This window comes from Cherax quadricarinatus, chromosome 26 (genome assembly GCF_038502225.1).
Source record: "Cherax quadricarinatus isolate ZL_2023a chromosome 26, ASM3850222v1, whole genome shotgun sequence".
In the NCBI taxonomy this organism is placed as follows: Eukaryota; Metazoa; Arthropoda; class Malacostraca; order Decapoda; family Parastacidae; genus Cherax; species Cherax quadricarinatus.
In genome coordinates this window covers 10066161-10078660 of record NC_091317.1, presented here as the reverse complement: position 1 = coordinate 10078660, position 12500 = coordinate 10066161, and the positions used below count along the sequence as shown (strand labels likewise).

Genomic DNA, 12500 nt, shown 5'->3' with positions numbered 1-12500 from the left:
AACCAGCTAGGCCATTTGATGCCAGCCTTTGTGAACCAGTCAAGCCAGCCTGAGTGTGTTCTGCAGTGATGCCAGACCTGAGTGTAATACCTGACACCGGCATTATCACCTGTGCACCACGCCACTATCCCCACCACCTTTGTACCTCACCACCACCTGTGTGCCCACATGTGTGCCTAACCACCACCTGTGTGCCCCACAACCACATGTGTGCCTCACCACCATCACCATCACTTGTGTACCTCACCACCACCTGTGTTCCCTTACCACCACCACCTGTGTACCACACTACCATATCAACCGTGGTGTTCAACACCATAATATGGCTGTTACTGATCACTTTCACAATGTTTCTGTACCTTAATATAACTCCTTGTGCCCCACCTCCAATGGCAGGTTTATACTCGACACACAGTGAGTGAGGCCACTTTTAGAAACTTCCTCTGTACTGATGTCTCCAGGCACGCTACTGCCGCCTTGTTGTGGTGTGTTGAGGACTTGAGGGAGTGGGGCTTGCTGGGTGGTGAGACGTGGCATATTTGTTGTGGTGTTATGCTAGTGCTGCATGGTGTGAATGATAAGGATTGCATGTTGTTGAGAACAGCATGCAATTGCTACTATGGTTTGTAGTGTGTCTATAATGTAATGTGCATTTTGTTTGTGTGGCTAGTGTTTATATTCTTTTATTGTGAAGGCGGTATTTTGGTGTGGAGTGTGGTGTATCTATTGTTGTTGGGTGTAGGGAATTATGCTTTTATTGATGAGGGATTTTATTTTTCTATTGCTGAGGTGTGTGACAATGTGGGACGTGGTGTGTGAGATTTGATATGATCTGTCCATTGGTATTTTAGCAGGGCCTTTGGAAGACAATTACATCACGAAACTCTTTTGTCTTATCAATCAGTTTAGGAACTTGCTGCAACATGACGTCAAAAATTCACCCACCTTTAATTTTAAAAACATTTTGTACAAAATGTGCATAACGTCTTCATAAAGAAACAATCTCACAATCCAGAATATAGTTGAACTAACACTAGTCTATTAACCCGTATACAAAACGTAAGTTAATCAACGCATAAGGGATGAGTAATATACGTTTAACATAAAGCAAAACTCTAAGACACATACAAGTATAAAGGAACGTAATTTATTAGCACATGTTCGTAAATATACACAGAACTTAAGTGTGCAGACTCCCTCTATTCTTAGAGAGACAATTCACATAAGTTATCATGTAGACACCAACTAGACTCACAAAGATTAAACTGCAAATGACCTAGCAGTTACAAATAAGTTATACCGACGACATAATAGTATAGGATGTGTTAATATGCGTGTCGTTCTCTGGTGGACACTGAACAGCAGTTCAGAGTGGCGACCTTTGCTAGTAGAGCAAAATACAACTAAGTCCTCATTGAATACAGAATATGCACAAGACAACCTATGCTGCCTGGGGCTACTTTCCAAACATGACATAACTGACGGAACCGACGGTCAACACTGGACATGACTGTCAGAGCACAAGTTCACACAGTACTCCATATCTTCGTCTCTGTTTCACAAGTCGCCTCCGTATCTGATGAAACCCACTGCGTACGAGAAATGTTTTGGCAATAAAGGTATCCATATATATATATATATATATATATATATATATATATATATATATATATATATATATATATATATATAAACACTGATCTCTGGCTGAAGGAGACTCGAACCTACGAACCTTAGGACAAGGTACGCAGTGCGTTACCAATCTACCCACACTGGACAATACCTTGGCGTGTAGCATCCGCTACACGTTTGATCCAATGCAGCCAGCTTTCAGGGAGAAGGCTTACAGCTTTTCATCTCATCCCCTGCATGCATCAGCCTGCATGCATTTCGCATGCTCTCGCGAATTCCTTGCATTGTTCAAATCTCTAGTAAGGCTGATGCATGCAGGGGATGAGATGAAAAGCTGTAAGCCTTCTCCCTAAAAGCTGGCTGCCTTGGATCAAACGTGTAGCGCACGCTACACGCCAAGGTATTGTCCAGTGTGGGTAGACTGGTAAAGCACTGCGTACCTTGTCCTAAGGTTCGTAGGTTCGAGTCTCCTTCAGCCAGAGATCAGTGTTTGTGTATATTTCGCATGCTCTCGCGAATTCATTGCACACATATATATATATATATATATATATATATATATATATATATATATATATATATATATATGTCGTGCCGAATAGGCAGAATTTGCGATCTTGGTTTATATAGCAACGTTCATCTTGTCATATAGGACAAACGAAAATTTGTGAATGCAATAATTTCGCCAAAATCATTCTGAACCTAACGAAAAAAAATATATTTCACTGTGTTTGTTTAGTATTAAATTACTGTAAACAAATCTAAAATATATTTAGTTGGGATAGGCTAAAATAAATTGTTCTTGTTATAATAAGGTTACGCAAGTTTTCTAAGATTCTTTTGATGCAAAATTATAAATTTTTACATTAACATTAATGAAAAAATATATCTTTAAACGTATAAGAGAAAATTTTAGAAAGGATTTAATTTTAAATGAGTTCTTGCTAATTGACCAGTTTTACCTATTCGGCACGACATATATATATATATATATATATATATATATATATATATATATATATATATATATATATATATATATATATATATATATATATATATACACTGATCTCTGGCCGGAGGAGACTCGAACCTACGAACCTTGGAACAAGGTACGCAGTGCCTTACCATTCTCACCACACTGGACCAATACCTCGGCGTCCAGCTTGCGCTAGACGTTTGATCCAAGGCAGCAAGTTTTCAGGGAGAAGGCTTGCAGCTTTTCATCTTTTATCCTTGCATTGTTAAAATCTCTAGTAAGGCTGATGCATGCAGGGGATGAGATGAAAAGCTGTAAGCTTTCTCCCTGAAAGCTGGCTGCCTTGGATCAAACGTCTAGTGCAAGCTGGACGCCAAGGTATTGGTCCAGTGTGATGAGAATGGTAAGGCACTGCGTACCTTGTTCCAAGGTTCGTAGGTTCGAGTCTCCTTCGGCCAGAGATCAGTGTTTGTGTATATTTCTCCTGCTCTTGCGAGTTCCTTCAATACACACTCTAGCATGGTCTTAAGGAGAGAGTCAAATTCCTTGAGTTTTGGACTGCTGAAGGCTGGGGAGCATCTCAGAAAGTAGGTAAGTTTCGGAATTGACAGGCACCTGGTGAGTAGGTAGAAGGCATCGTGTGTGTGTCAGTGTCTTTCATCCTGCTTTCCATCGTCCAGAGGTCTGAGACTTTCTTTTCTAGGATCAGATCGATGGCATTGGACCCAAGAGGAGCACCAAGGAGAGTGCTATTGGCTGGATCAATGGCTCATGCTCCTGGTAAAACAGCACTAATATTCTGGATCATCTGTTGATTGGTAGAAACTATTTCACATTTGGTATGGTTTAAAGAAAGGCCCAGGCTTCCTCCCATGTTTTTAATTTTACTGATGTCCTCTAGGAGAGATTCTGTTGTGCCAGCTAGGGTACCATCATCCAGGAACCAGATATTGAGCTCGCTGGAGAGTGCTTCTCTGACTTCCTTGATGACCAAACAGAATAGAAAGGGGGCGAGAGGGTCCTCCTGTTGCACGCCCTCACAAGAGTCAATTTCATGGTCCCCAAACAATAGTTTGGAAGTCACACTGTAACACGATTCTATGAAGGGATAAAGGGAAGGGAAGTTTCTATAAACTGCTTGGAGAGCAGCATCCCTACTGACTGAGTTGAAAGCGTTGGCAAAGTCCAATTTGACCAAGGCATTTTCATCGGACATGTTTTTGATATATACTCGTGCTGCGTGGGCAGCTGCTTCACAGCCCTGTTGAATGCCGAAACCGAGCTGAGTTGGTTTCAGCATTGCAGCAGCCTCTTGACTCACCCTTCTACTGCAGCCTTGGCGACTAGGCGCCGAAGGGTGTTACCCACTGCAATGGGCCTGATTCCGCCATCCTTTTTCCGGAGGGCACACAATGAGGCACCAAAGAAAAGGAGTCTGATGGCCTCTGGGACATTGCCAGCCAGGCACAGGTTGGAAAATTTAGTGAGTTCAGACAGCAGCCTCTCTGAAACCTCACCAAGTGCTGGATTGAGTATTTGTTTTAAGTGTTGAGGCCTTAAACCGGTGAAACCTCCTGCTGAGCCCTGTGGAAATGACATAGCAGCTTTATACACATCAGCATCCTGTAAGGCTAGATGTTCTTCGCCTGCTGCAATGTCATGGAGGTCAATGTTGGTACTGAAAGCCCTGCGTTGTGCTGACATCCTTGGGAGCGATGGTATCCTCACTGGTTATAAGTCTCAGAGCTCCAATAGTATTACCCTCTTCTATTTTTTTTGCTAATTTGGGCTGTGATTTTTGAGGCGTCGGGTGTCCTGTTGTTGGCATTTGCCCAGCGGGTGTTTGTCGCCCTGAGGGGGAAAACGGACGAGGTTGCCATCCCTTGAGAATGCATTTATTGCCCTAATAACATGTGTTGCTAGTGACTTGTCCCTCCTTTGTGGGACAGCCAAACAGGCATTGCCAAAAAGCAGCAAGTTGTGCCAGGATCTGTCGTTTGAAGGAGCATCATTGACTTTCTTCAGAAGGTCAGTGAATTTGCTAGCAGCTTGAGGGTGAGCTGCTTTGGGGATGTGTGTCAGAGTCCTGGTGGATGTTAATTTGATTGCAGATTTGAGGTCTTCTGTAGGGGTGAAGTCACGGTAGCTCTCAGCCCTGTCTGCTGGGGGAGGCTGTTGGTTGTTCTCATTTGGAGCTCTCCTGGAGCCTAGACATCCATTGTGTGCACGGATGTTGCCAGTTGTGGGATTGAGTGCACAATCCCTGTAACACACCCAGCAGATGCCTCTTGAACGACAGCTTTGGCTCTGTTGTGAAGATTCCTGGGAACCCATGACTACTTATGACATTGCTGATATCGTGGGGGTGGGAGGGCGCCAGCTGTGGGGTGACGGGTGAAGGACAGCATGGATGCATGGGGGATGAGGGTGGGGGAGTAGGGAGCGGCGGAACTTGTAATTGGTGGGGCACTAAACTGCAACACCCTTGGTCAGGAAGTCAGTGGTCCTAGGTTGGGATGAGGGGAGGGGTTCAGGGATGGGAGGGAGGGAGTGGCCCTGTGTGTTCGCTAAAGATGCACATCACTGACTAACTTTTGCTAATTGTTATACATTTATTGTTCCATTTAGAAAAAACCCTCGCCATTTGGCACACTAATCACCATGCTCACACTATTAACCGTACAACTGTACTACTCCAGCAGATTCACTGACACAAGAGGAGATATAAAAAAGACCTGGAAAACACTTTCCCAGATTCTGGGGACCCAAAAACTGAAAAAAAAACAAGAATATTGTTCTAACTAAACCTCATGAAACACCACTGCATCCCACTGATACAGCTAACAAGATAAACGACTTCTTCTCAAACATAGGATCTAATCTCGCCAGTAAAATCCCACGTACTAATGCCCGTGCCAGTGACTACCTAGATGGGAATTTCCCAAATTCCTTCTATCTTGTACCAACTGAGCCCACAGAAATCACCGCGATCATAAAGTCACTTAAAAATAACTCAGGGAATCTGTCTCACATCCCACCATTATTGTACAAGCGAGCAGCCCATGTCCTTTCGCATGCTATTACATTACTTTTTAACAAGTCACTAGAAACTAGCACTTTCCCGACACTACTCAAGGGTTACACCAATACATAAAGGTGATGACCCTACAGACGTAAACAACTATACGCCAATATCAAACTTATGATTGCTATCCAAAATCTTCGAGAAACTCGTGCACAGGAGACTATATTCATTTATAATGTCACAAAACATACTCAACCCCTGCCAATTTGGATTCAGGAAAAATAAAAGCACTAATGATGCAATTATAAAAATGCTAGACCTGCTTTACACAGCACTGGAAAATAAGGAATATCCGCTAGGAATTTTTATTGACCTAAGAAAAGCATTTGACACAGTAGACCACGGCATCCTACTCCACAAACTTGACCACTATGGTATAAGAGGCCATGCGCTTGCATATTTTAAATCCTACCTTTCTAATAGGTATCAGTATGTCACCATTAAAGACACAGCCTCATCAATACGGCCACTTGATACTGGAGTTCCGCAGGGAAGTGTCCTTGGACCCCTGTTCTTCCTCATTTGCATCAATGATCTTCCAAACATATCCCAACACCTGAAACCCATTCTCTTTGCTGACGACGACTTATGTCATCTCCCACCCTAATCTTGCCACCCTCAACACCATTGTTAACGAGGAGCTGCTCAAAATATCGACTTGGATGACAGCCAATAAACTTACACTTAACACTGGCAAAACCTACTATATTATGTTTGGTAGCAGAGCAGGTGCTGCACAACACTCTAATTGCCAGACATAATGAGGGCAAATTCCTTGGCCTATACCTCGACAACAACCTAAATTTCAGCACCCATATCCAACACATAACAAAAAAAGTATCCAAAACGGTGGGGATCCTCTCCAAGATACGATACTATGTACCGCACACTGCCCTTCTCACACTATACCATTCACTTATATATCCATACCTCACCTATGCTATCTGTGCTTGGGGTTCAACTGCAGCAACACACCTAAAGCCAATAATAACTCAACAAAAAGCCACAGTAAGAATAATCACTAAATCCCATCCCTGACAACACTCTCCCCCCCACTCTTCATAGATCTAAACTTACTCCCTGTTCAGAACATCCACACTTACTACTGTGCAATCTATATCTACAGGACCTTAAATTCCAATATTAACCTTGACCTGAAATGCTTTCTTGATAGTTGTGACAGGATCCACAGGCAAAACACCAGACACAAACATCTCTGTGACATTCCCCATGTTCGACTAAACCTTTATTATTAATATATATATATATATATATATATATATATATATATATATATATATATATATATATATATATATATATATATATATATATATATATATATATATATGCTATAGTTTTAAGGCTGTCCGAAATGGTTTACATAACAAATGATATCATTTTATAAAGCAGCTTAAACATGTCAATTTAATACTTTATAGAAATAAAGTTGTTATTGCTGTTTGTTCCTCTTACACACAACTACCTCAGCTCAGTTTAAATACCGCTGTATGTAAGATCTATTACCACTCAAGGACTGCCACCCACGGTTGTCGACCGTCACCTGGATACCTATTTACTGGTAGGTGAAGGATGAATAACAATTGTAAGCAGACTGGTCCATGACTAACTAGGAAAAACAGTGAGGTGTTATTTATGAACAACGATTAATGACTGCAGAAGTGTTAACTGGGAATAAAGGCAGAAACAGAGGCTCATAGTGCCTCGGAGGCGGATAAATGGACTTTTTGTAGCTATTTGCTTCAGACTGAATTGTGATGGAATTTATTATAACTTTTTTTTATTTAGTTGTTTACGTATAACTATTGCGTGAAACAGTTTAAACCAAATGGAAATATCATGGTGATGATTTTTCTGAAATCTCGATTTTATAAATGTATTAAATTGAACAACTACATTATTGAACTATTTTATCTTGAGTTAGCAATTCTGAGTTGTAGAAACTGTATTTTTAGTGTAATTATCGGAAAACAAATCCTGGCATATGTTATATGTAATATTAGGAAAATCCATAAAAAAAAATTCTTGTGTTCGGATACCTTCCTGAAAATACTCACACATATTCAGATTGACTGTCGCCCTGATCACCGTCAGGCCAGGCACCGTAGCACACCACCCTCGAGCTCCCATCTTTGAGTGGCAAGGCTGCTGTGGTGAAGAACAGCATGTTGGGCATGGATAGACAGGTGGACGATACCCATATCCATACTACGATCAGGATAGTTGCTTTCCGCCCCATGCGCGGCCGCAGAGGATGCATGATAGCGATGTATCTGAGTGAGAGACAAGTTGTTAGTTGGTATGACAATATTATTTATGTCTGATCAGCTAGGCTGTGATTCTTGCATTAGACTGCGTGTGACTAGCACGACCAGCTTTGTTCATTAGGCTATCAACCAGGAGGTCTTCAAAAAATCTTCACGAAGGTGAGAGAGACCATTAGTTAGACAGCATAACAGGTCTGTATCAGTGGGCATGAGACCAGTAGTCAGGTAACAGTACCTGCAGGTGTCAGATCAGATGTTAACATAATGATACAACATCTACACACACACACACACACACACACACACACACACACACACACACACACACACACACACACACACACACACACACACATACACACACACACACACACACACACACAGGAGGCAGAGGAGAGGTTTGTTCCCAAGGGAAACAGAAATAATGGGAAGAACAGAACGAGTCCTTGGTTCACCCAAAGGTGTAGGGAGGCAAAAACTAGGTGTAATAGAGAATGGAAAAGGTACAGAAGACAGAGAACTCAGGAAAATAAAGAAATCAGCCGAAGAGCCAGAAACGAATATGCACAGATAAGAAGGGAGGCTCAGAGACAATATGAAAATGACATAGCATCAAAAGTAAAGACTGACCCGAAGCTGTTGTACAGCCACATCAGGAGGAAAACAACAGTCAAGGACCAGGTAATCAGACTGAGGAAGGGTGATGGGGAATTCACAAGAAACGACCGAGAGGTATGTCAGGAGCTCAACACAAGATTTAAAGAGGTATTTACAGTGGAAACCAGTAGGACTCCAAGAAATCAGAACAGGGGGGCACACCAGCAAGTGCTGGATGAGGTACATATAACCAAGGAGGAGGTGAAGAAGCTGCTATGCGAACTTGACACCTCAAAGGCGGTGGGACCAGACAACATCTCTCCATGGGTCCTTAAAGAGGGAGCAGAGATATTGTGTGAGCCATTAACAAAGATCTTCAACACATCATTTGAAACTGGGCAACTCCCTGAGGTATGGAAAATGGCAAATGTAGTCCCAATTTTTAAAAAGGGAGACAGACATGAGGCACTAAACTACAGACCTGTATCTCTAACGTGTATAGTATGCAAGGTCATGGAGAAGATCATCAGGAGGAGAGTGGTGGGGCACCTGGAAAGAAACAAGTGTATAATTGACAACCAGCACGGTTTCAGGGAAGGAAAATCCTGTGTCACAAACCTACTAGAGTTTTATGACAAGGTGACAGAAGTAAGACAAGAGAGAGAGGGGTGGATCGACTGCGTATTTTTGGACTGCAAGAAGGCTTTCGACACAGTTCCTCACAAGAGGTTACTGCAAAAGCTAGAGGACCAGGCACACATAACAGGAAAGGCACTGCAATGGATCAGAGAATATCTGACAGGGAGGAAACAACGAGTCATGGTACGCGACGAGGTGTCAGAGTGGGCGCCTGTGACAAGCGGGGTTCCACAGGGGTCAGTCCTAGGACCTGTGCTGTTCTTGGTATACGTGAACGACATAACGGAAGGGATAGACTCAGAAGTGTCCTTGTTTGCAGACGATGTGAAGTTAATGAGAAGAATCGAATCGGACGAGGATCAGGCAGGACTACAAAGAGATCTGGACAGGCTACAAGCCTGGTCCAGCAACTGGCTCCTAGAATTTAACCCTGCCAAATGCAAAGTCATGAAGATTGGGGAAGGGCAAAGAAGACCGCAGACACAATATAGTTTAGATGGCCAAAGACTGCAAACCTCACTAAAGGAAAAAGATCTGGGGGTGAGTATAACACCGAGCATATCTCCTGAGGCGCACATCAATCAGATAACTGCTGCAGCATACGGGCGCCTGGCAAACCTACGGATAGCGTTCCGATACCTCAGTAAGGATTCGTTTAAGACTCTGTACACCATCTACGTCAGGCCCATACTGGAGTATGCAGCACCAGTTTGGAATCCACACCTAGTCAAGCACGTCAAGAAATTAGAGAAAGTGCAAAGGTTTGCAACAAGACTAGTCCCAGAGCTACGGGGATTGTCCTATGAAGAAAGGTTGAGGGAAATCGGCCTGACGACACTGGAGGCCAGGAGGGTCAGGGGAGACATGATAACGACATATAAAATACTGCGCGGAATAGACGAGGTGGACAAAGACGGGATGTTCCAGAGATGGGACACAGACACAAGAGGTCACAATTGGAAGTTGAAGACTCAGATGAATCAAAGGGATGTTAGGAAGTATTTCTTCAGTCATAGAGTAGTCAGGCCATGGAATAGCCTAGAAAGTGATGTGGTGGAGGCAGGAACCATACATAGTTTTAAGGCGAGGTATGATAGAGCTCATGGGGCAGGGAGAGAGAGGACCTAGTAGCAATCAGCGAAGAGGCGGGGCCAGGAGCTGTGACTCGACCCCTGCAACCACAAATAGGTGAGTACAAATAGGTGAGTACACACACATAAGGTGGACAGAGACAGGTTGTTCCAGAGAGGGGACGCAGAAACAAGGGGTCACAATTGGAAGATGAAGACTCAGACGAGTCACAGGGATGTTAGGAAGTATTTCTTCAGTCATAGAGTCGTCAGGAAGTGGAATAGCCTAGCAAGTGACGTAGTGGAGACAGGAACCATACATAGCTCTAAGACGAGGTATGACAAAGTTCAGGAAGCAGAGAGAGAGAGAGAGGACCTAGTAGCGATCAGTGAAGAGGCGGGGCCAGGAGCTGAGTTTCGACCCCTGCAACCACAATTAGGTGAGTACACACAGCCACACATACACTCATGCACAATGAATCAGTGGTAAATTTGACATATTAGTGGCAATTATCCAATTTTCTTTTAAATATATTTTATTCATTCTACTCGTTTCCCTCCAAAAACGTGATCGACTTTTCCACTTTCCAAATAATTATTATTTGTTTTATAATAATTTTAAAAAATTATAACAATTTTACTAAAACTTTTGATACTTTGTTTCATATATATATTTTTTTAAATATTGGTTGCAATCTCACCTACATAATGTTCTTAACCCCCGCTGTTCCTAACTCCCTCCCTAAATCATTTCCTAATTCCCTCGCGGCCTCTCTACCTTCCTCCTTCCCTTTCTAAGAGTTGAGACACGTCTGTAGATCTCTCTTAAGAAAACTAAGCTTTTGATCTCATGTTATTTAGTATTCAAAATATAGCGAAATTGGGTAATTAATTTATCAGTATTTTTGCATATCAACAAATCCCTTCTTCCTTCCCATCTCACGACAGCTCTCGTCGTCTTCTTCGATTCGATTCGATCAACAAATTGAAAATTCTGGGGAACTAAGTTGTTGTCACTTATTCTCATTCTGCACCCTAAGAAATGAATTCCAAATTTGTAAACCAAGTAATTATATCTTATCTTTCTAAAGAATACATAATAAAATCCATCCTCCTAAGAAAACGTCAGGTTTTATTATATTATGACTGAAGACCGTGGTAAAAGCGACGGTGACACTAGAATGTAAATGTTGGTCTTGAATCATGAAGAGAAAAGAGCTTGTCGAGGATGAACGTTGAAGTGGAGATAAGCGACGAGAATATTTAGTGAAAGCTGTTCCAAAGGTAATAGAAAGTGTCTGCATTTGACCCATCTAATGGAAGTATTGAATGGGGATTTATTGCGAATTGTGATTAAACATGGAATCTGGGCTGGCTGCGAAGGATGGGGGGAATTTTTTCTTGCTGTTGCTAGATGTTATGATGCATTTATGTGTGTGTATGTTTATGTAGGTTGACACATAGTAATATTATTGTGTCCGAAAAGTGTTGGAATGTGAGGATATTTGTTTTTCTATGATGCACAGGTGATAGTAAGTATCTTTTCGTGTAGTCAAAAAAAGGAGGTTTTGGATTTATTTATGTGATACGCCATTTGTACTCCCAGTGTAATTCTGCTCTTTCATTTTGTGTTCTATGTGATAGGTTGTCTATTTCTGAGTACTGTTGTTAGTGTGAGATGGTGACTGTGTCGTTGTAATGAGGTTATGGAATGACATTTGTACATAAGATGAGATAGGAGAGAACCTTGAGGGGCTTTCACAAGTAAAGTAGTCGGAGAGTTGGTGTTGGAATCTGATTCTCATTGTTTGGAGTTTTGGAGAACAAATGGGGAAATTTAAATTGTTACAGTTTAGTGCTTTAACTCATCGTGCCAGTGTCAAATGCTGTTTCCATATCCTTGGCGAAGAGCAATGCTTTGAAGCCTCAGTGTTTATTGATGGGCAAGTAATTAAGGATGATGTTTAGCACTTCCTGTGTTGGTTTGTGTAGTCTAAAGCCAGATTATCTGACTGTGAGGATGTTATTCGTTTGAAGGCACTTGTGTAGGCGTTGGTTGAGGAGTCTGTCAAGTTTTTAGTTCTAGGGGTCAGTGAGTAAGGTGTTGAGTTTTGGAATCGGGATGGTGGTGGCTGATATTAATAAAGGCGGAAGTGATGGGGTAGGGAAACATTTTACGGATGTGTGTTTATGGTGTAAACTGACTCACG

At 42.2% G+C, this 12500-nt stretch overlaps 1 protein-coding gene across 1 annotated transcript in view; it reads right to left on the bottom strand.

Moving 5' to 3' along the window:
• The window catches only part of LOC128691617 (tachykinin-like peptides receptor 99D), a gene marked incomplete at its 5' end in the record, with an annotated part of 139361 nt that extends 131371 nt beyond the window's left edge, over nucleotides 1-7990 (bottom strand). Inside the window, 1 exon segment of the mRNA XM_053780447.2 lies at nucleotides 7775-7990. Coding sequence (XP_053636422.2) covers nucleotides 7775-7990 — 216 coding nt within the window.
• Between the last annotated feature and the right edge of the window lie 4510 nt (nucleotides 7991-12500).